This window comes from Phaseolus vulgaris, chromosome 3, assembly GCF_000499845.2.
Source record: "Phaseolus vulgaris cultivar G19833 chromosome 3, P. vulgaris v2.0, whole genome shotgun sequence".
Taxonomy (NCBI): Eukaryota; Viridiplantae; Streptophyta; class Magnoliopsida; order Fabales; family Fabaceae; genus Phaseolus; species Phaseolus vulgaris.
In genome coordinates, this window is record NC_023757.2 from 4848682 (window position 1) to 4870470 (window position 21789).

The following is a 21789-nucleotide window of genomic DNA, read 5'->3' on the forward strand; positions in this document are numbered from 1 at the left end:
GATTGCAGGTTCATGGTAATTTTGCTTTATGTGAGCTCCTATTATACCCAAACACTGTTAAGAGTTTTGGTATAATTGGCTTTTAGTCCAATAATTGAATGATTTCTAGGACACCAAGGGAGAGTAAGAGAGAGAAATAATTTCTCAGTAAGTGTCAAAACCATTAAATTTTCGATGATATAAAGCACTTTGAAGAGAAGATTGGCTCATATAAAGCTCTAAGATACGTGTTCATTGCCATGTGATCAACCCTATGTACCTAAAGATGGTGGTAAACTATAAACAAACGGGGCATCTGAATTCTGTAAAAGACCCCTCATCAGCAACAATTGGAAGAAGGGTTCCATGGACAAGATAAAGAATGGAACCAAGTGGAATTATTGTCTTTTGAGTTGGAAGGCACTTCAGATTCTTCTTTAGTTTGGATGACATTAGTGTCCCTAGTCATTCCTGATTCTTGTTTATCTGATTCATGTTTACCCGATTCTTGTTGTGAAACATCCATCTTCGTAGAACCATTTCTTTCTGCTTCTTCTGTCAAACTGCAATAATTCCAAAACAGATTCAAATCAATATGCTTGTACTGTTAGAGATGAAACTAAAAGAACTTTTAGAGAATTTCAATTATAATGCCTCAAAGCATGTGCAAACATCAAAACAGATAATACTGAATGCGATCAGAAGAAATATGGATAAAAACAAGGTAATTAGAATGTAAAAGGAGACATGTAGTAAGAACCAAAGAACAACTTTAAGTTGTTTAACTTGACGTGTAAATAATAAATGTGACATCGGTGAAGAGGAGGAAACATACATTTGAGAGGTGTGATGATGATACTCTGTACGATTACAAAGCCCACAGCAGAAGAATGGTGAGCAACAACTCAAACACTTGCAGCTCGAACACAAATTGCAGAACACCCAGCTACAACTATAAGAGTAGCCTTTCCGTGATCGCTTCTTTCTGCAATGCACATAAGGAGATATTCCTCAATAATTGGATTTAGCTCTGAAGTTTGAATATCTATAGATGAATGTCCTTGTAATTTACCATGCTAATAGTGAATATATTCTTGTCTATAAATTAGTTGTAAAGGATGAGTACAAATATAAGAATTTCCAAATGGACATGCATGTTTGCTTTCTTGGTCGATAGTTTTTTTTGTTAGCAGGTTTGGTTTGGTCTCCCATTTTGTATTTTCTTTTTCTTTTTTTTAATATAGTCTGAGAATGATGTAGATGATTAATGCTCGTTGAGATGCTAAGCAAGTCAGTATTGTAATCAGAATAGTGATGCTTTAACATTCTTGTTTTTTTTTTTAATTAAAAAGGTACTATCCATAGAAAATCTATATGGTTAAAGAATTAAAGACGAAAATGAACTCACAATGGAGGAACAGGTAAAATTCCATTGTCACTATGAGAAAGAATAGACACATTGGACTTGGATGATTTCACACTTTTAGTTCCATGTGAAGTCTTTGTTTCGTTATTGTCTTCAGTGTCTCTTTCTCCTTCAAACTTGAAAGATCCATATGATGTTGGTGCTTGCAGTTCCTCTACATCAACATTCTTTTTGGTAGTATCTATCTCTTCTAGAATAACTGATGGGGCTTGTTTATTTAGCTCAACAGATTTGGTCAATTCTTTTGATAAGCATAAGTCACCATACTTAAGCGCTTTTTCTCTGGAGAAACTTGGTTGTATTTGAATACTGAATAGTGATTCGTTAGAAGCAATACTCCATTCTGAAGGATTAGTATTTGGTTCAAAAATTGAAGATGGAAAAATAGATGCATCATAGCTTCCAGATCGATCCATCACTTGGACGGAAGGACTAGCAGTTGGTGACATATCCATTTGGATGTGGTTCAAATTGTTAACTTCATATGTTGATGTTGGAACTAGAAAGTTGTTTTCAACTTCAGACTTGTCAGAGCTCTCACAGCTAGGAACATTATCTTTCGCAGATTTGGTGTACTTAAATGCTTCCTCCACTGCAATGAAATCTTCTGAGGATGATTCCGATGAAGAGCAAGAACTTCTCTTTCTAGCTGATGAAGATATGCTTTTAGTGCCATCAGTATGTGTGTCAGAGTCTTTAGTGTTATCACTTTCAACTTCACTGATGAGATATATTTGCTTTTCTGAATCACTACTGCTTCCACTCTCACGGCTTGAATCTTTACTTCTCAGACTGTCATCGATAGTTTCTGAAAATACTTTTTCTTGCTTATCTTGCTTGCTATGATCAAATTTCTCTCCATCCATTTGAACACTTTCTACTTCTCTTCCTTCACAAGATTTCGAATCCTCAGAACTTGGTCTGCAATGCCCCAAATCCATTATAAATTTTACTTGAGTACACTTGACCTACGTTATACTATTTCTCCACATTTCAGTGTCAGGATATTGACATGTAAACTTGAAGTACATTTCCATGTGTACTGCATGAATAAGCTCAAAAGCTCGTATTTTCCGAAAAAAAAAACGAAGATATTATAGAAAGGTGACAAAGAGTAAATGGTGTTTCAGAATTAATAAATACCACATGCTAATAAATAATGAATTATGTCACGTAAAACATTGAAATTTTGGAATTTTACATGTGGCCTAATAATTATAGAAAAGCCAAAAGACCTTGCTTGATAATAATATATTTGTGCAGACTAGTGCTAAATTTTAATGACTTCAAAGCATATCAGCAAACAATATATGAGACATTTTTCCATGCAGATCCACCCTAAGATTAATGATTAATAATCACATTAACAAGACACCTTGAACATCTAAAACTTAATGTAAGTTCCAAAGCTTCAAAACCCAAACGGGGTTTTAAAAATAATATTGAAAATCATATATCAACTAGTGATATGTCAAATCATAATCTATAAGTGAAATGCAAATCCCATCTTATAAGTTTATTTGGTGAAACTGAGTTAGATAAACTCACTGATTAAGATAGTATCAAAAGTCATTCAAAGCTTATTCTATAAGTTTATTGGAACTAGTGTGTCACCTGCTATTGGACCTCTCTTAGGCCACCCATAAATATATGCTTGAGATGTCAATTCCTTGACGTGAGGAGTTGTGTTAGTATGATCAAATCATAATATATAATTGGATACAAATCTCACCTTACAAATTGATTAGGTGAGATTAAGTTAGACATAAACCCATGTCCTAAGAAAGGATCACAACGGTGATTTCAAGGTTTTTGGGTCCCAAAGGCTGCAACACAACTTCATCGGTTGTATTACCTGCAACTTTAAGCAATATCAAGGATTGCAACAAAACCACAATTAAAACCTTGAATCCTTAATCTCATTATTCCAGCGTCCAATTCCAATATACGTTTCAACAACTCAATAACACTAAATTCAATAAAACTGTTATCATCCAATGTCTTGCTTCATTTCTCACGTTACTCATCTCCAAAATAAAAAACGTGTTCAAACTCAGATACCCCTTTCCAAAATTCTAGCTCCCTCTCCATTTCTACATCCACATTGATTCATTCGGTGGTAAAAACAACAAAAAACAAACACAGAGTAATCGAAAAACAAAATGCATAAAGAAACACACACAAAAAATCTAGAATTTACATAAAAATTTAAAAACTGTTAAAACCCTAGATAAGAAATTAAAATGCACCTGAAAAATCAGACGACTGAGAAAACAACTTTGTGTCTGAAACCTTCGTCGTTTATTTGACGTTGACGATTGCAGCAAGCAACAAAGAAGTTGTTGAATTTGAAAGGTGGTGGCGAAGAGAGGGATGAACAATTGATTAGAAAGCGAATCGAAATGAGAAATTAGGGTTTGCAGAAGAATCAGACGATAAGAGGGTTGTTGCGAGAATATAGGAACTGAGTTTTGGATTCCATTCTGTGAACAACTATTCATTTGTTTCGCGCCAAATCTCCAACCAATTGTGTTTGGCACAGTATATGTCAGGTAACTTCCAGTGTTATTCTTTTATTCAATATTGTAATTAATTTTAATTTATTTTAGTTTTATGGTTGATATATATATATGGAAAACGAGAGAGATAACATAAAAAATTATTTAATTAATTTTTAATCCATGATGAAATTTAGGAAAAATATGATTTCTACCTTTTTGATGAATTTTATTTTACTCTTTTAAATTTGTAAAATTATTATTTTAATTCCTTAGTTCATTAAATTTAATATTTAGGGACAACAAAGTGTACCCAAAATTTATGTATACCGATGTATGTATAAACAAGTTTGTATAAAAGAGCAAAGTTTTGGTTGAGTTGCATTCTTTTCTTTTGCTTTTTACTACAATTTTTCTTCTTCTTTTATTTTCTTGTTCTCAAATTCAAATAAGGAAGTAACTAAAAAAAAAATCTCTAGTTGAAATTCCAAATATCAAAAAGCAATTGTATTCGCATGAGCAATTAATTTAACAGAAAGAAATGGAAAAGGAAGATTTATATCCACCAACACTAGTATAAGGAGGAAAATTGTTTTAGAAACTTGATAATGATCTAAAGTAAATCAAGAACTCAAATAAGGAAGAACAAACGAAGATGCTCATGATTTTCATAATTTTAGATGTTTAGAAAATTTGCAAAAATTTTAGGTCTATTTATAATGGAATGAGAAATCTGTAAATTATCTTAACAAGACTCTAAACAACTTGGAAACAAAATCAAAGCTAGACTATGATAGCTAAGTCACAGAACCAAAATTAGGTATGGTAGGTAAGTGACAAAACCAAAATTAGGTAAAGATCTTTGATCTGGAAGTAAGGTGTTATTTATGAGGTTCATACATTTCTTTTTAAATGGTGTATCCGTGTCGAACACACGTATCCGTGTTGACATTCGTACGACACTCGTATGATCTTTATCGGTGAAGTGTTCAATTCAAAAAAATATTTGTTGGATTTTTGAAAATTCTAGCACGGTTCTAACACAATTTTAAAAGGTATAAATACAATAACTTTCTAAAAACTCAAATTTATTGTATAAATTTTTATTATAATTATAAAAATAAGAACAAATTCTTTTGAATCAGTCATGAAAAATATCTTTCTGCTCCCAAAAGAATCTTAAACATACTTTTGCATATAAATATTTATTTTCAATTTATATAATTCAAAAAGGTATAAATACAATAACTTTCTAAAAACTCAAATTTATTGTATAAATTTTTATTATGATTATAAAAATAAGAACAAATTCTTTTGAACCAGTCATGAAAAATATCTTTCTGCTTCCAAAAGAATCTTAAACATACTTTTGCACATAAATATTTATTTTCAATTTATATAATTCAAAATTATATAATATATAGATCTGTGTCCTCGTATCCTACATTTTAGAGATTATACGTATCTCTGTGTTCGTATCCGTGTCGTGTCAGTGTCCGTATCCGTATATGTGCTACATATTTTACTTGTGAGATGTCATGATGATGATTGCCTCTAAGAACAATGTCATCAACATATAATACAAGATAGATACACCTAAGACTCGAGTGACGATAAAATACTAAATGATCTGCTTCATTGCAATTCATACCAAATTGTTGAACAATATTGTTAAATTTTCCAAACCAAGCCCTAAGAGACTGCTTGAGGGCATATAAGGATTTGCAAAGACGACATACCAATCTAGAAGACTTCCCCTGAACAACAAAACTGGGAGGTTGCTCCATATAAATTTCTTCTTGCAAATCTCCATTAAGAAAGACATTTTTAACATCTAGTTGATAAAAGGGTCATCGTCGAAGAGCAACCAGGACTATGAATAAGTGAACAAAAACCATATTTGCCACTAAAAAAAAAGTATCAACATAGTGTAGACAACAAATTTGGGTATAACCCTTAGCCACAAGACGAATTTTGAGACGACCAATAGTACTATCAAGACCAACTTTGATAGAAAAAATCCACTTGCAACCAACAACAAATTTCCTAGAACATAAAGGAATAAGTTCCTAAGTTCCATTATTCTAAAGTGCATCCATTTCAGCAAGCATGACCTGACGCCAACCAGGATAGGCTAAGGCATCACCTACAAATTTTGGAATGAAGAAATAGACGAAAAGCAAGTATAAAAAGCTTGAGATAGTTTATTGATAACTCAAAGAGGTATAATGTGGAGAGAGATTAGAAATAGAACATATACCTTTACGGATGACAATAGGAAGTTCAGGTTCAACTGTCGGAGCCAGAGGGGGTGGAGGTGTTGGCACTAGAAGAGAGTCATCTGATGGATGATGGGACGTCTGACGACGACTATACACCTGAAGAGTTGGTGTCGGTGATGAATCTTTAGAAGCATTGGGCACAATAAGAGGAATATTAACTTGATTAGACGAAGACACATAAGGAGAAGGACAAAACTTAAAGTAAAGGGAAGACTCACTAACATTGGTTGAAATAAAATAACAGTTAAGAGAATGTGAGAAACATTTATATCCTTTTTGTGATCTAGTGAACCCCAAAAAGACACATTTGTGTGACCTAGGAGATAATTTATCAAGACCAGCACTAAAATTATGAACAAAGCATGTGGACCCAAAAACTTTGGGAGGTAAGGAGTGGAAAGAGTCATGTGGAAACAAAATAGAATGAGGAATGTTGTTCTCTAAAACAGAAGATGACATGCGATTAATGAGATAACATGCACTAAGAACAACATCACCCCAAAAACGTTGAGGAACACCATCATGAATTAAAATAGTATGAGTTGTTTCAATAAGATGTTTATTCTTGTGCTCAGCTACCCCATTTTTGTTGAGGCGTATAAGCACATGAAGTTTGATGAAGAATACCATGAAAAACCAAAAATAAATAAATTAAAAGAATGAGAAAGATACTCACGCCTATTATCACTGCGCAAAATTCGAATGAAAAATCCAAATTAATTTAATTTCATTGTAAAAGATTTGAAATATCGAAAACAACTTAGAACGATTTTTCATTAAAAACACTCAAGTACATCTTGAATAATCATCAGTAAAAATATAAAAATATTTTGAAATTCTAATTTATACTTAATACAACTTGGTCCCTAAATGTTAGAGTGAACTAAGGCAAAAAGAGAGGAAACACATTGTGAGACACTACTAGGAAAATAATTATGGATGTCTTTCCCTAACTGGCATGACTCACACGATAAACTTGATACATTAGACAAACTTAGAACAAGTTGTTGCATCTTGACAAGACTAGGATGACCCAACCGAGCATGAATGAAAGATGGAGAATCCATAATTGTGCCAACATGTGTAGAGATTTGTAGTTGATAAAGTCTATGAGACTCACATCTGGTGTCAATCCTCCGTCTCGAACTCTGATCCTATAAGGAAACATAATATTTGGTAAAAGAAATAACACAATCAAGGGAAAAAGTGAGACGACTAATGGATAATAAGCTAAATGGAGACTTAGGGACATAAAGAACATTATCAATAGATAAAGAAGGAACTCTGATACATTGTTTACTAAAAATAAATGAATTTCATCATATCTAGTTGCAACTTTCAACATATCTATTGCACCACCATCATTAACTAAAACATGCATTCTATCTTCCAACACAAAACAACCTCCACGTGAATACCAAATCTATTATACTATTAAAAACCTTATCTCTTTCACATTGCCTACTATTTGAAAGTAACTCCATCTATCATAGTTACAAGATCATGGTGGACCACAAGGTCAAAAAAACATTCATACATGATACCGAATTTATAAAAGGTATCCCTGTAAAATATATATATGGACAGAAATACCAAACAAATTATAAACCAATCCTTCATTTAATAAACTAAAAAGCAAATGTTGGACCACACACATACAAATTTTGCATATGGGGGGACCATAAACCCTAAATTATTGTAAAAGTTTCCTTAAAGTAATCAACTACACAACATACAATATATAAAATAACCAAATCAAATAAATAACATTTCAAACCCACCTTAAACCCCCAAATCAACCAATTGTTGAACATACACGGTGAAAACAAAGATCACCTAAGCTTAGAAATCACTAAATTGCCCCACAAACGCGTGAACACCAACACCAACACTACAACACAATCAATAATCCAAAATACCCAAATCACCGTAAACTCAAATCACTGATTACAATTAAACAAACCATAATCTCCTAAACAATCTCGTTCCCAATTTTGTTATCTTTAACACTCTCCCAAACCCTCCAATTGCCATGTCAGAAAACCTCATTATAAATTTGTCCCATTTTCTTTTTGTAACTCTTAAAAAGATGGATGTAGTAAAAATTTATTTTCTTATGTATTACAAGCTTTTATCCATCATTATAACAAAAGTTTAAAATTTATTTAAGAAAACTATAATTTTTATGTATCTTATTGTTAATATATTTGAAATAAAAGTATGATTTTTTTTTGGATGATTACATTAATGATATTTTTATTTGATAGATAGTAGAAAAATATACTTATATACATCTTATTATTATAAAATTTAATGATTATTATATTATTTTATACTAAATAATTATGTTAATTTGTATGAATCATATACGACAGAAATCTTGCATTGCCTGAGAAAAACATTGTATAAATCTACCCCAAAATATTGTTTCTCTTTCCTGAATACATGTTAATGTATTCTCAAAAGGCGACACCTCATCTAATAAACTTTTGGGGTAAAAAAAGTGCAGAAAAAATCATTCAATTAATTATTTTTAGTTATTCTGTTTATTTTTAAATCTTATTTTTATTATATTTTAATATAGAAAATTGAATTATAAAAAAAATATTAAGAAATTGTTAACATTTAATATAAATGATTTAATTCAAACATCTTAGAAAAAATATTTATAGAAAATTAAGTAGAATAAAATTAAATTTTAAGTGTCTATTTAAGCATTAAAGATTGAGGATTAATTAGAAAAAAAATGACTGTTTAAAGTGTCTACGTACAAAGTAAATAAAATTTGAGGATCAATTAAAATGAAATAAAAGTTTAGGGTATTCATTTTGAAAAATAAAATTTATAAGAGTTAATGTTATTTGCCTTTAATAAATTATATATGTATAGTTAATATTTCCCTTCATCATTAAATTAAATAGTTAATTTTATTAAACACTTATACTTTAATTAATCAATTTATCGACTTCAGATTTTATCTTGGGTTTTTTGTGTGTACATTGTTGTTTAAAGACTAGTTATACATAAACTGGTAATTAACAATATCATAGTTGTAAAAAATTATAATTTCTCAACTATTATTAGTTTCCATCTTTTAATTAACTTTTAGGCTATAAAAAGGAGATAGAAAAGAAAAATAATTCATAACCTTAGTATATACTAAGAATTGCTGGAATTCTTTATTAACCTGGTGAAATTTTATCTCTTAATTATTTAAATAGGTAATTTAAAAAAAAATATTGAGATAGATAAATATGAAGATGATATGATATAACTTTTAAAATTGAAAATCGAATCATTTTAAAACATATTTTCACTTTATTTACTATTTTTAAATTTTACCCATTTTATTAATTAAGAGTTATAAAAAATTCAGTATTTATATTTTATGAGACAAAACAAACAACTTTAGGAATCTTCAGACACCACAAGAGCAACCCTTTGGGAACAGGATCACAGATTCACACGTACAACTTATATATAAAGCTGTCAAGCTGTTCTGCTCTTTTTTCAAAACAAATAAAAAAGTTAAATCGCAACCCAAAGAGTTCATAATCAAATACTTCAAGCAATTCACATGAAAAGGGCTTTGGTTCATAATTTCTGGTAATGCAGTGTTCGTAATCTTCTTCGTCTCTGTTCTCTGAGAATAGAAACCTGTTCGCAATCTTACTGCAACCCATCTTCCAACTTTCGAAGTTTTCTGCATATTGTTGACCTTCAGGTAACTTATTCTTTTATGGGGTTTCGATTTACTCCACTGTTTGAATCTAATTTGATAGAAATCTTTAATGGGGTGGTGGTATTTATGCAAAAGATGAAATCTTGTATGAGAGTTGGGATTGGTGGGTGCTGTCAGTAGAAGGTTAAGGAGTGGGGAGATGGGTGAAGTTAGGATTCTGAGTGTGAGATTTAGTTCAGATGATGGAGAACTTAAATGTTTCATTTTGTTTGAGTTGTGTTGAATGAATTGAAGGACTCTCTAGTGTGAATAGTTATTTTGGCACAACGTTAGTGTTGACAAGTTTCAAGGAAAGTGGATGAAACTCAGCTACTAGTATCTGGCTGAGTTTACTGGTAAAGCAATTTTTTGAATTTGAAGATATACTATGCATTGAATCATGGTAATTATCAATTTATCACAGCATTGGGTTTTTACCCCTTCAGTTTTGTTTTTGTTTAATTGATTGCTTCCTTTTTTTATTCATCGGTGATTTAGGTTAAGTTTTTATTATTCTATTGAATTGAAACTACTTGCTTGCTCCTTCAATTAAAGCGTGATATGTTGTTAAAGTGTAACATTCTTTTTCCTATTTGTTAGTTTTCTTATTTGTTCATGCGTCACTTTGTTAGTCTTCTTATTGGTTGCATTCAACTCTCCTTTAAATGGAGTACCTGATTATGACCTCTTTCTGTACTTCTTATTTTTTCCATTGTCCAGTACTTTTCTTCTGGGTGCTTGTTCAACTAACTAGCACATTGGTTCTATCTCATCTTCCAATTTCAGATTGTATTTTGTGAAAGGCACAGCGTATGGATCACCTCAGGTGTGGTTCTTGATACCGGTTATCACCTGTATATCAAGGTTGTGGTGGAAATGAATGCTGAATAGTGAATACTGATGGAGACTACCTCAGTTCTGTATCAGTATTGCAAGTGAGAAAATTATAATGCAATTGCTATGGATGAAACACAAGATCATTACTATTCTTCCAGTCTACCTATTTCTTTGTCTCATGATGTCGGTGAGAGATCTTATTCCAATGCGCAAATAAATCGTGGAACTGGTATATCAGGCCTGAAGAAGAGAGGTCATGGAAGTCGCTCTTGGATTAAAATTGGTCGGGATGGGAATTTTCAGACTGTGAGACTTGACAAGGCAACTATAATGAGACATTGTTCTTTGCCTTCTAGAGATCTCCGGCTATTGGATCCTATGTTTATTTATCCTTCTGCAATATTAGGACGGGAGAAGGCTATTGTAGTCAACCTTGAGCAAATCCGATGTATAATCACTGCTGATGAGGTCATCCTGATGAATTCATTGGATGGTAGTGTTGGTCAGTACAGGTCAGAATTATGCAATCGCCTTGAGAATGAAAAAGCTGGTAAGGAAGGATTGCAGCTCATATTGATGTAACATATACATTTAGGTGCAAGGAAGACTCATGTCCAAAAAATGTCTTATATTTATCTAGGTTTATTATGACGATTTGAACTTACCTAATGGTCTTTTCTGTTTGGACACTGTTAGGGAATGGATGAAGAATGATAAGGATAGACATTCAGTTTTTTTAGCTGTGAAGTCTTGTCTTCGTAATACTTAGATCTGCTATATTTCCGAGCTATTAAGAGTTTTTTTAAGCTTTGATGGAGTAATTACTGCATAGAATTTCTTACTTTGTCTGTGATTTTGGACAGATGATCTACCTTTTGAATTTAGGGCACTGGAGTTGGCTCTAGAATTGACATGCACATCTTTAGATGCTCAGGTATAAATTGACCTAAAGGTCTACTTTCTTTGTGTATATGATCTTATATTTTCTAAATTTTTCTATTTTACATTGAAATGGTAGCGATGAGTTTATAAGCTTGCCAGTATTATGGTTAAATTACTTCAGGATTTATCATGTTGGAATTATTTTCATCATCCACTCTAAGTTTTCCCTGCAAATTCAAATAATCCACATATAACTTGACCGTGATTACACTTTATTGACTGCCCACAATATTTTCCACCATTCACTGCAATCAAGATTCAGGCTGGTTAAAGCCCTAGGAAGCAATATAGGGAGACAAAAGAATGTGCAAAGAGATCTGAAATACAAACAAAAAGGTGGTGGTCTTCTAGCTAATATCTTAGGAATATAAGAAAACTTCTATTTAAGGAAACTAAATCTCTTATTACAGCCAAGGGATCTATTTGTATAGTATGAAACCCATAATAAAAAAACAAATACTAACCCTTAGGTCTATATCCAAATCATCTAAAAACCTGTAGAAACTAATAGGCATAAATAGAATAGACTCAGAAATCCATGGTAGTGACTAGTACATGTCTCAGTGAAGGAAAACACTTCTCAGAAGAACTAAGGCAGCATAACTAGGAAAACACAAGAATCCAATGAAAGAAGAGAGGAAAAGAGAGGAGAAGAGAATTTCTGGTGTATGCAAAATCTGTCTTAAAAGAGGTTATTTATAGAGTGATTATGTGGAATAATTCCCATTAATCATTAAATAAGAAATAAAAAGGAAGATAAAATGTTGAATACCAAAACATTAGTACGCATTAAATTGAAAATATATCTAACAGACTAATGGCTCAAAACCATAATGTGACACTTCGAATAATGGTAATATTTGAAAACGTAATCTGACTCAAAAACCAATGCAAGATTTAAAATTAACATATGAAGTTTCACAATGTCCCCCAAGAAATACGTATGAGTGAACGTTTATTACTGCTCTCATATCTTAATTTTATATTAGGACCTAGGTCATTTTAGTGTAAATTTAAAGGGCTCAAGACTAGGTATAGTCGTATAGCTTGTATTTTGTAAATGGTTTTTTCAGTTTGGAATTCTGACCATTGTGTTTATGTCACATTATATGCATAGCTGAATGCATAGAAAAAGATGTTGTATAAGCTTCCAGCCTTATGCAATTAAATTGTCATCTTGAATCCTGTATATTAAGAAGGATTTCGATTTGACAGGTAAACGAACTGGAAATGGAAATATATCCTGTGCTAGATGAACTAGCCACATCTATCAGTACTCTAAATCTGGAACGTGTTCGGAGATTTAAAGGTCACCTGCTTGCTTTGACTCAACGAGTTCAGAAGGTTGATCAATGTAGAATTATTATCCTTGATTATTATTCTCAATTTTCTATCTTTCTATCTCCTGCAACTAGTAAATTATTGTTAATTCCCAGGTTCGTGATGAAATAGAACATCTTATGGATGATGATGGTGACATGGCTGAGATGTGTCTAACTGAGAAAAAGAGAAGATCTGATACTTACACTGTTAATGATTATTTTCAAACTAATGCATCTGGTAGAGTGATTTCAAAGTCAGCTCCTGCTTCACCAGAGCGAACATTTAGTGGAGTCCAGATGTTGCAAAGGGCTTTCAGCAGCATTGGAAATTCTAGTAAACATGGTAGCTCAATGAGCTCAGCTGATAATGCGGAAAGGATTGAGCCACTGGAAATGTTGCTTGAAGCATATTTTATTGTCATTGATAATACTCTTAACACACTATTGTCGGTATGAGAAGTTTGACCTACTCAGCTGCAGTGTAGCATTAGAATCTACCCATGTTGCTTATAACATAGGGTATTGGATATCATAGTCTTTGGTAATATAACTATGGTACTTATATTAACATTAAATTACCTCAGGCATGCCTTCACCCAATCAGCTGTTGCATTATGATTTTTTTTGTAATGAGTAGCAGCCACACTGACATTTTATGTTAACTAAATAGCATATGATTTCATTATTTAGGCATGGTGCTTCATGCAAATACTAAGTATATTTTCTTTTCTGCTGGTACTGCAGCTCAAAGAATACATTGACGACACAGAAGATTTTATCAACATAAAATTGGTATGCTGAGATTAACAATTTGCAATATTGTGCTGAACTCTTTTATTTCTTTGATGCTCTAAACTGTGTTCACAGGCAACATTACTTTTCACTCTATTTATTACAGGGAAATATTCAAAACCAGCTAATACAGTTTGAGCTGCTTCTTACGGCTGCTACATTGGTAGCTGCAGTATTTGCTGCTGTAGCAGGTGTATTTGGAATGAACTTTGAAACCACTGTTTTTGACTATCCATCTGGATTCAATTTGGTTTTGGTAATTACTGGTATTGTTTGTATAGCATTGTATTTCGCTTTCCTATTTTATTTTAGGTACAAGAAAGTGCTTGCAGCTTAAACTTCAACAGCAATAAATTGAGTGTGCGTTCTACCAAAGCCATATTGGTGAAGGTGACAGCTTGCAGCCGAATATAACATCTATCTGCATGTGAAATAGAATTTACTCATAACTCACTGCTTCAATATGGCTGGATACATTGAATCTTTCACCATTTCATCAATCAAGATGCCATTGTTATACTTGGGCAACTATCCATGGTGCAGGCCAATATGTCTCTATAATCACGTGATATATTGAAGGAGTCATAAACCTTCCCATCTCGGCTCTTCTTGTACTCAAACAACAAATTTGAATGATCAAAAGCAGTTAATTTTACAAACCCATAGTCATAGTCCTTAAAGATGCTCCATTTGGTTTTGAGGGAAGTAAATGTTGAGAGGCTTGCTCCACCACCACCAGCAACAATATGTATTGTCCCCTTTAAGGTTCCCTTATAGTGGTGTTTCTCTTCATTAGTGCAGATATTCTGTTGCAAAATGTAAAAAGGTACTTGCTATTAGAGAAAACACGCATTCTCGTTCCAATTTTCAGGTTTAAATTATGCTATTTGTGGCATGTAAAATGGTGTTTATTTCATTTTTGTCAATAAGAGCACAGTAGGGATCAGGGAACTTGACATTTTTTTTTCTTAACGTTTAATTATGAATGTTGTGTTGTTACTGCACGTATTAGCTTTATATAAAAAAAAATGAATGGAATAAAGCACAAGGTTGAAGAAACCTGGTATATGGGGCATGTCCTCTGGTAATTGTGCACGTGGCCATATATGGCAATGTCCACCTTGTATTTCTGCCATAGCTTTTGAAGGCTCTCTCTCCCCATTGGTTCAGCAAATGATCCCTCTTCTGCATAACAGATACAAGAGGAGTATCCAAGTACCCTATGTGCAAGGAAAATTAGCCACGGCTGTTTTTGTCTGTCAACTGAAGCTAGACAATGCTCAATGAACTTGTATTGTTCTGTCCCTTCCCTCCAGTCATGTTCAGTGTCAGCAATACAGAAGCGGAACATGCCATAGTCAACTGAATACCTAGTGAAAGTGTGTAGAATTGTATCATGTTCCAAATACCTGATGAATTATGTTGAATATTCTCTATTACCTAAAGCTTTTAAACCAAAAGCAACCATTAGTGAACTTTATTATAAAATTATGACAATGGCTCATTACTTCAACCTTTCAATTTTTAAAAACTGTTTTTTTGCCATAACTAAAATAAATGATAGTTCCGTATCACTAAGCTTTACATATTGAACCTACCTCATAACCTTTTGATACTTCCAATCTAAAACTGAGTATGAGTGAACCGTTAATTTTGATCTTGATGCAGAACAACTCAGACTAATTAACTGCATATTCTAGGAACTGATGATAATATGTACAAGGTGGTGGTTCTGTTTGCTCTGCTATAGTAGTTAAAAAAAAGTAGCATCATTAACAAAAGTTGAAAGCCTCAATGCTATATATCTTTCCAGAATTAATTTGATTATTTACTCTTCATTCAATGACATTGTAATTATTTTGTTCATACCCAAATCATGAAAAATCATTAAACCCAACAGAAGATAAACTTTCTACACGGGAAAAATCATACAATTTACAAAATTTATTATAGTGATTATCATCTCAAATAGGGGGGTCATATTATCATACCAAACCTTAGCCCTGTTTGCAGCAGGGGTGTAGAACATAGTCTGTGCCAACACACCACATTCCCCTCCAGAATCCTTGTTCTCATAAAAGGATCCTGTTCCAGGCCAGTCTCGCTCATGGTTCCCACTGTAAGGGCAAAGACACCACAAGAGTATCATTATTAAAAATAAATAAAATAAAACACATCCAAGGCTAACTTTTTGGTAAGCTGTATAAATACCTTGCAATCATGTAAGGAACAGCTGACGCAATTGGCTCCACCTGTTCTGTAAATTGATCCCATTGAGAAAGGTAACCATTTGCATAACATATATCTCCAATATGGAAAACAAGATCAATGTTTTTCAGGTCCTGAATAAGCTGCATAGTAGTGTTAATTGAGCCATGCTGGAAATTGTTGTATTCGTTGGAACCATCAACTTCGTGCTGCATGGTTAACAATGGATCAAATACTCAGAATTGATCTCATAGGCACAAGGTTTTAAATTATAGTCGTGTTTAGTCTCATTAAGATTGTTGATATTGAGGGAAATTGTAGAGAAATATGGTTGATGCAGCCACAATTGCAATTTGCAACTATTTTATTGTTAACAATATATCTTACACCTAAACAATTATACACTTAATATGCAGAACACGTGAAACTATGGCTGGCTCTAGAAGAATGAGTAAGGAAACAAGTCTTATCATAAGCATTCATGCATTCCATAGTGTATTCTTTGGTTTGAGACCATAGACTAGAATTTTGAATGGCCAAGAAAGATAGAATTGATATAATATACTAGTATCAGCATATATCACAATTTTAGATATCAAATTATTAGCGTCGTCACTGAGAAACATGACAAATGCTATCCATCGAATATATGCATGCATACTTTTTCATTATAGTTCAAACCTTCCCCATATCTCCAAATATGACTACACGCTGTAAGGACTTCTGTCCAGGAAAAGGAGGTGCTTTGAACTGATAGTTTCTGCTCCAGATAAGCGTAGCATTGTTTAATTTGTGTCCTATCTTGTACTCATATCTGCTCAAACATCAGCATGCACAGTTAAATTATCGTGACTTCACTATAACAAACATAATTTAAGTAGAAAATATGGTGCAACAGTATAGGTTTTACCTAGTTAAGAGCTCGATAACAAAAGGACAGTTGTTATTTTTCATTGGCTAATAGGTCTAAATCTACCTGAAATCTATAGCATATAGTGACAATGCAACAAGATAACAAGAATCTACTAGGTGGTGTTCAACCATAGTAGATAACAGTATCAAATAAAAATTGATGGCTTCAGAGTGGTGAAGTTCTCACAAAATTAAGGGAAAGGTAAATGTACTATAAAGTAAAACAAAATCTGAATATCAGATTTGTGGATATGCTGTACACCTTTCCAAGGGAAACATAAAATTGAAAAGTGACCAGGCCTAAGCTAGAAATAACATACATTCTATTGGGCCACAGTTCTTTTAGATGACTTGTGTGTATGTATCCAGGGTCACGCCATCCCACTGTTCTTGCTGGTGCACCTGTTCATAAAAAGATAATGTTAGTGTGCAAGAAATGAGAAATCTAATCCATCAATCTGAATGATGACTGTATAAATTTTACAGGTAGATGACTTCCCTTACCGCACATGCTTTCGCTAGTTAAAGTCAGTGTCTCAGCAGGTGAATGCATATGATCCCCTCCTTTTGGACCCCATTGAACAAGAGGTTCAGCATCATTGATCCCGTATCCACTTGTCCAAGTTACACTCATCTGATTTAAGTCCAAAACGATATTATTTTAATCTGATACAATGAAAGAACCATTTGAAGAAAAGTAGCAAATGTAACAAAAATAGAATTTAAAGAAAAAAACAAAAAGAGATAGTTGCAGCTTGCTGTATGCTTTTTTTCTTCAAAAGTTCACATAAACATTTCCTTACATAGGGAAATTTTAACTGTGTAAGTTTTATGCAATCTAGAACTGGAGAAAATGAACTAACCTCATTCCATGACTTTCCTTGTGCCAGGCGAGGGTAAACTGGAGCATTAGGATTAGCAAAAGTTATTTTATTTGACACTGCCACAAGCTTTGGCTGTCATGAGGTAATTCAAACTAATGAGAAAAATTGCATTTAGATATTTCACAATTGATGAGCAAATTAGGAGTTTAGGAGGACTTCAAAATTGTTACTAAATATGTGGAATTGGACACTGTAATTGAAATTACTAATTAGGATTATCATGTAAACATACACAAGTCCACAAGAAATGTGTGTCATCCATAATACCAGTATGCAAATGAGGAAAATGAGGTGAGGGAGCTGGTTTTTTTGCGTAAATGTCAGTCAAACTGTGAGCATGAACTGTCTTTGTGTGCGTGTGTATTTGGTTGGTGTTCTATGAATATGTCTTAAAACTACTTTTGATTAGTTGAAAGGTATGACATGGAATATATTGGTTGCCATTGTTTGTATAGCTAAAATAGGGTGGAATAGAATGAAATCTGTTCCATCCAATACCTGTGCTTTCTCTCCTATTTGGGGATGGAACCAACTTGCTGTTTAATAGTCTCCTTACCGTTCTGTTCATTTCTTGAACAATGGAATGGCATCTTTCCTACATTCTGTTCACATATTCCACTAGCTTATATAGAATGCATATCAGGTGTGAAATGAAAGCATAAGAGGAGCTAATCTTAACAATTGATGTATGCATAGATAGAATGTGAATAGAAAAATCTGAAAAGAGGTAATGCTAAGACTTCCACAGTATCTAAAGGAAAATATGACCGCTACAAAAGCAGAGCAGAAATGAACAAAAAATGCATACTGAGAGAAACAAATAAATATGATAATTGATACTCATCTTTCGAAGCAGCATGTAAAGGAATTTGTTTAATTGTATTCACTGTTCAAAATAAAAACAAAATATGGCAATATTCTCATGGACCAAATCTACTTCGAAATGATTTGTCAATGCAACTTGATTTGTAGAAGAATAAAAATCATAGAATATTAACATCCACTTGATCAAACAAGTTCAAACTAATGATGACATACATTTGACAAGCCACCAGAAAATAGTGCAAATGAGAAATCTGATCTCTGATTGATCAGCCGAAGCTTCAGAAACCCTTTTCCATGTTCTTTGTATAGGGGGCTTGAGTAATTTGCATATTGATACTGCACAATGGGGTAAACATTCATTAGACCTTCACTGCTACTTTTTCTTTCATAACTTTCCCTAACTTCAAGAAAAGCTACGGGAAAAAACAGTTGTGGTAATGTCATTACAAAACATAGTACTGGTCACTGGTACCTTAATGGGCGCAGAACACAATAGTGGTGGATAGACTCTACCATTTTCTTTTGGACATGTGGAAGCACTGAAATGCACAAAACAGGAGTAATCAATTAAAACTCAGCAGCAGGGTTTGGTTGAAAAAGGCAAGAATTTGATCGAAACAATCAAATAGAACCTTCAAATAAAGTTTATTTGACACTCTAATAGTAATAACCAACCCTGTTTTAGAATAATATTACATTATAATATTTTTTTAGGTGTCAAGTGGATGAAACTGTTGTGAAGGTATCATTAACCAGAACCTTTATATGTGTCAAGGTATCATTACCCAGAACCTTTATAGGTCTCCAGGGCAAGATTTAGATAGAAATCTATTTTGAATGTTACCTAAAGTTTGCAGGAGAGAATACTCCAATCCAATCATCAATTGATGGAATTGGAGAACTGTACTCCAGGGTTATCCACTCAGCAGTTTGCCCCTATAAAAGAATCCAGTAAAACATACATCAGCAATGAGGCAATATGCACTATAGCAATAATATGGAAACTAAAAAAAGTTTGTTACCAACGAGAGAATTTACAAGTGACACTCCTGATGAATTTACAGTGTGAAAACTTACTTCTTGTCCAAGAATAGCAGGAGAGGCTTTGATGTAAGCAAGATCAAGAAGTGACACTGTTGCCTTATGAACAGAAACTTTTGAAAGAGGCTGATCTCCATGTGACCACACCCTTTGGAGCACGGAACAAACCAATAGAAAAGTCAAGGAGACAAACTTGGATTCTCCCATTTCAGATAGCTGTTTGAGCACAAGCTCTGATTAATTACACCACATCCTATATATGTAGTCACAAAAATAGGCTATATTCTTGTTGCAAATTCTAACTCTAGTTTCATAAAACTTGGTCATACACCATCAAGTATCTCTTATAATATATACTATATGCTGCTTATCCTTTCCCCAACTAACCCAAAGTCATAAAGTAGAAAAACAAAAAAGATAGTGGCAAATTATAGAATATGAAAGGCAACTACAACTTTTTTAACAAGTAGATGAGATTAGAGTTCACTTGCCAGTCAAAAATCTTAATTGGTTTGTTGAAAGTCAAAAGGGTGGCTTTTGAGGGAAAGATGTTTCACAGGACAATGGTTTGAGAGAGAAATCCTGGGAACAGAACCAAAGATGCCACTTTCACTAAACAACAATGTTTTAACACCTAGGCACACGTGGACCACATATTTTATCCGTCAGATATATTATGTTTTTAATAAATGGCTGAAATTTGTGATCTGCAATTTGTTGAAAGGGTGAGGTGTGTGTGCTATTTTTCTGAAAATTGCTTACTCGTCCCTAATCAGAGTTGTATTTATCATTCATCTCATCATTGGAGACTAAACTCCTTAAATGGTTGATCTTCCTTCTTTCCTTTTTGCCATTTCTCAATCAAACACACACAAAAAGGTTCTTTCTTTTAGCTGAGTTGGGTTGATTGCGTAGAAAGAAGCAATGGAAAAGGTAAGAGATTTGAAGGAAAGGTGAGAAATTGTGACAGCTTCCACTAAAGGATTGGCCTTGCCATGCACAGAGGCTTGGTTAGGAGAGTGCATCTATTGTCATCTCTTCCAGCAATAGGTTCAATTTTCTGTTTCTAAGCTCTGTTCTGATGAAGTTGAAGTTAAAGTCTTCATCTTTTTCTCTTTTTTTTGGTTTAAAAATAAATCATTTGTCTGTATTTGGATCACAATAGTTAAGATTTTTTTTTCCTTTTCATTTCTTTGACTCATCTTTCTAAGGAGAGAATAATTTTAGTAAAATTATTTGTTAAATAATAAGTCTTTCTATAAATCTACTTGTAAAAACTTTAGATAGAAAAAAAAAACAAATATTTTGTATAAGCTACAAATAACTTGAATAACCTTATTTGTATTTTTTATATTGGTTTTTTAAAAATATTCTAATTTATATATAATATAATTTTAGTGTACAAGAAAGTTTATTTATTTAAATTTTCCCTAACAATAGTTGGTATAAGAATCATGTTGGAAGAAAATCATTATAATGTTTTTGTAGTAAATATGCTTGAACAAAAAGTTTATGCAAAATTATAGAAATTTATGGAAATATTTTGATTATCTAAAATTATATAATTTTATGTTTTTAAAAAAATAAAATTTAAAATTCTTCCTGCTGTTTTTTTTTTATCTTTACATGTCATGATATTCACTACTTAACATGGATTTAAAGTAAATTTTTGGAGAAACTTTTCTATAAGAAATTTTAAGAAGAAAAACAATAATTAATTTTTTTATAAAATTAAAACTATTTTATGTATAAGTTTTTTTTATAAGTTTTTTATTTTTTAAATTTGTACATAAACTAATATTAACATAGGACTAAGTTTACCCTATTTTTTCAAATCTAGAAGTAATTACCAAAAAGTTTATCATGAACTTTATCTAACAAATATGGAATTAAAATCCGAATCACCTTGACAAGTTTGTACAAATTTGTACGAATAATATCATATCAATCTAATAACATTAAATTAAAAAAATCATTTGCGACTAAAAGTCATATATCCTATTTCATAAATATTCTATATCAATTATTTACTGAAGTGTGTTAATAATTCTACTACTAATATTTTAGCTAAATTTTTAAAAAAAAAATACTTAGCTTTTGTCACACTAATAATGATTATA

The 21789-nt window shown here is 32.4% G+C and overlaps 3 protein-coding genes across 5 annotated transcripts; 1 reads left to right on the plus strand and 2 right to left on the minus strand.

The window, feature by feature from the left end:
- Nucleotides 1-211: 211 nt before the first annotated feature.
- Nucleotides 212-3931, minus strand: LOC137806369 (uncharacterized). 2 transcript variants are annotated; one of them, XM_068606434.1, is made up of 4 exons: nt 3655-3931; nt 1388-2326; nt 815-964; nt 212-542 (listed from the first exon to the last, which is right to left on the minus strand). In XM_068606434.1, the coding sequence occupies exons 2-4, from the start codon at nt 2269-2271 to the stop codon at nt 320-322; spliced, it is 1257 nt and encodes a 418-aa protein (XP_068462535.1). In that variant the 5' UTR covers nt 2272-2326; nt 3655-3931; the 3' UTR covers nt 212-319. The 2 variants fall into 2 exon arrangements, with proteins under 2 accessions (XP_068462535.1, XP_068462534.1); XM_068606433.1 differs by lacking the exon at nt 3655-3931 and having other exon boundaries at nt 1388-3637.
- A 5664-nt stretch (nt 3932-9595) lies between these two features.
- On the plus strand, nt 9596-14755 carry LOC137806372 (magnesium transporter MRS2-5). The gene is made up of 7 exons (XM_068606440.1): nt 9596-9909; nt 10693-11293; nt 11607-11677; nt 12901-13029; nt 13122-13457; nt 13752-13799; nt 13906-14755. The coding sequence occupies exons 2-7, from the start codon at nt 10867-10869 to the stop codon at nt 14134-14136; spliced, it is 1242 nt and encodes a 413-aa protein (XP_068462541.1). The 5' UTR covers nt 9596-9909; nt 10693-10866; the 3' UTR covers nt 14137-14755.
- LOC137806371 (probable inactive purple acid phosphatase 1) lies at nt 13811-20764 on the minus strand. Of its 2 annotated transcripts, XM_068606438.1 has the most exons (13): nt 20161-20764; nt 19706-19885; nt 19473-19564; nt 19101-19167; nt 18842-18964; nt 17783-17875; nt 17424-17553; nt 17240-17321; nt 16689-16821; nt 16011-16216; nt 15791-15916; nt 14860-15169; nt 13811-14605 (listed from the first exon to the last, which is right to left on the minus strand). In XM_068606438.1, the coding sequence occupies exons 2-13, from the start codon at nt 19874-19876 to the stop codon at nt 14300-14302; spliced, it is 1839 nt and encodes a 612-aa protein (XP_068462539.1). In that variant the 5' UTR covers nt 19877-19885; nt 20161-20764; the 3' UTR covers nt 13811-14299. The 2 variants fall into 2 exon arrangements, with proteins under 2 accessions (XP_068462539.1, XP_068462540.1); XM_068606439.1 differs by lacking the exon at nt 20161-20764 and having other exon boundaries at nt 19706-20147.
- Between the last annotated feature and the right edge of the window lie 1025 nt (nt 20765-21789).

Coding starts and splice junctions, on each gene's coding strand:
- LOC137806369 (XM_068606433.1), bottom strand. CDS start 2,346: ATGGATTTGGGGCATTGCAGACCAAGTTCTGAGGATTCGAAATCTTGT. Junction 965..1,387: donor ATTTTACCTGTTCCTCCATT/GTGAGTTCATTT, acceptor TGTGCATTGCAG/AAAGAAGCGATCACGGAAAG. Junction 543..814: donor CATCATCACACCTCTCAAAT/GTATGTTTCCTC, acceptor GAATTATTGCAG/TTTGACAGAAGAAGCAGAAA.
- LOC137806372 (XM_068606440.1), top strand. CDS start 10,867: ATGGATGAAACACAAGATCATTACTATTCTTCCAGTCTACCTATTTCT. Junction 11,678..12,900: donor GCACATCTTTAGATGCTCAG/GTATAAATTGAC, acceptor TCGATTTGACAG/GTAAACGAACTGGAAATGGA. Junction 13,030..13,121: donor TGACTCAACGAGTTCAGAAG/GTTGATCAATGT, acceptor GTTAATTCCCAG/GTTCGTGATGAAATAGAACA.
- LOC137806371 (XM_068606438.1), bottom strand. CDS start 19,876: ATGGGAGAATCCAAGTTTGTCTCCTTGACTTTTCTATTGGTTTGTTCC. Junction 18,965..19,100: donor TGTGTTCTGCGCCCATTAAG/GTACCAGTGACC, acceptor CCCATTGTGCAG/TATCAATATGCAAATTACTC. Junction 17,322..17,423: donor AACTAGCGAAAGCATGTGCG/GTAAGGGAAGTC, acceptor TTTTATGAACAG/GTGCACCAGCAAGAACAGTG.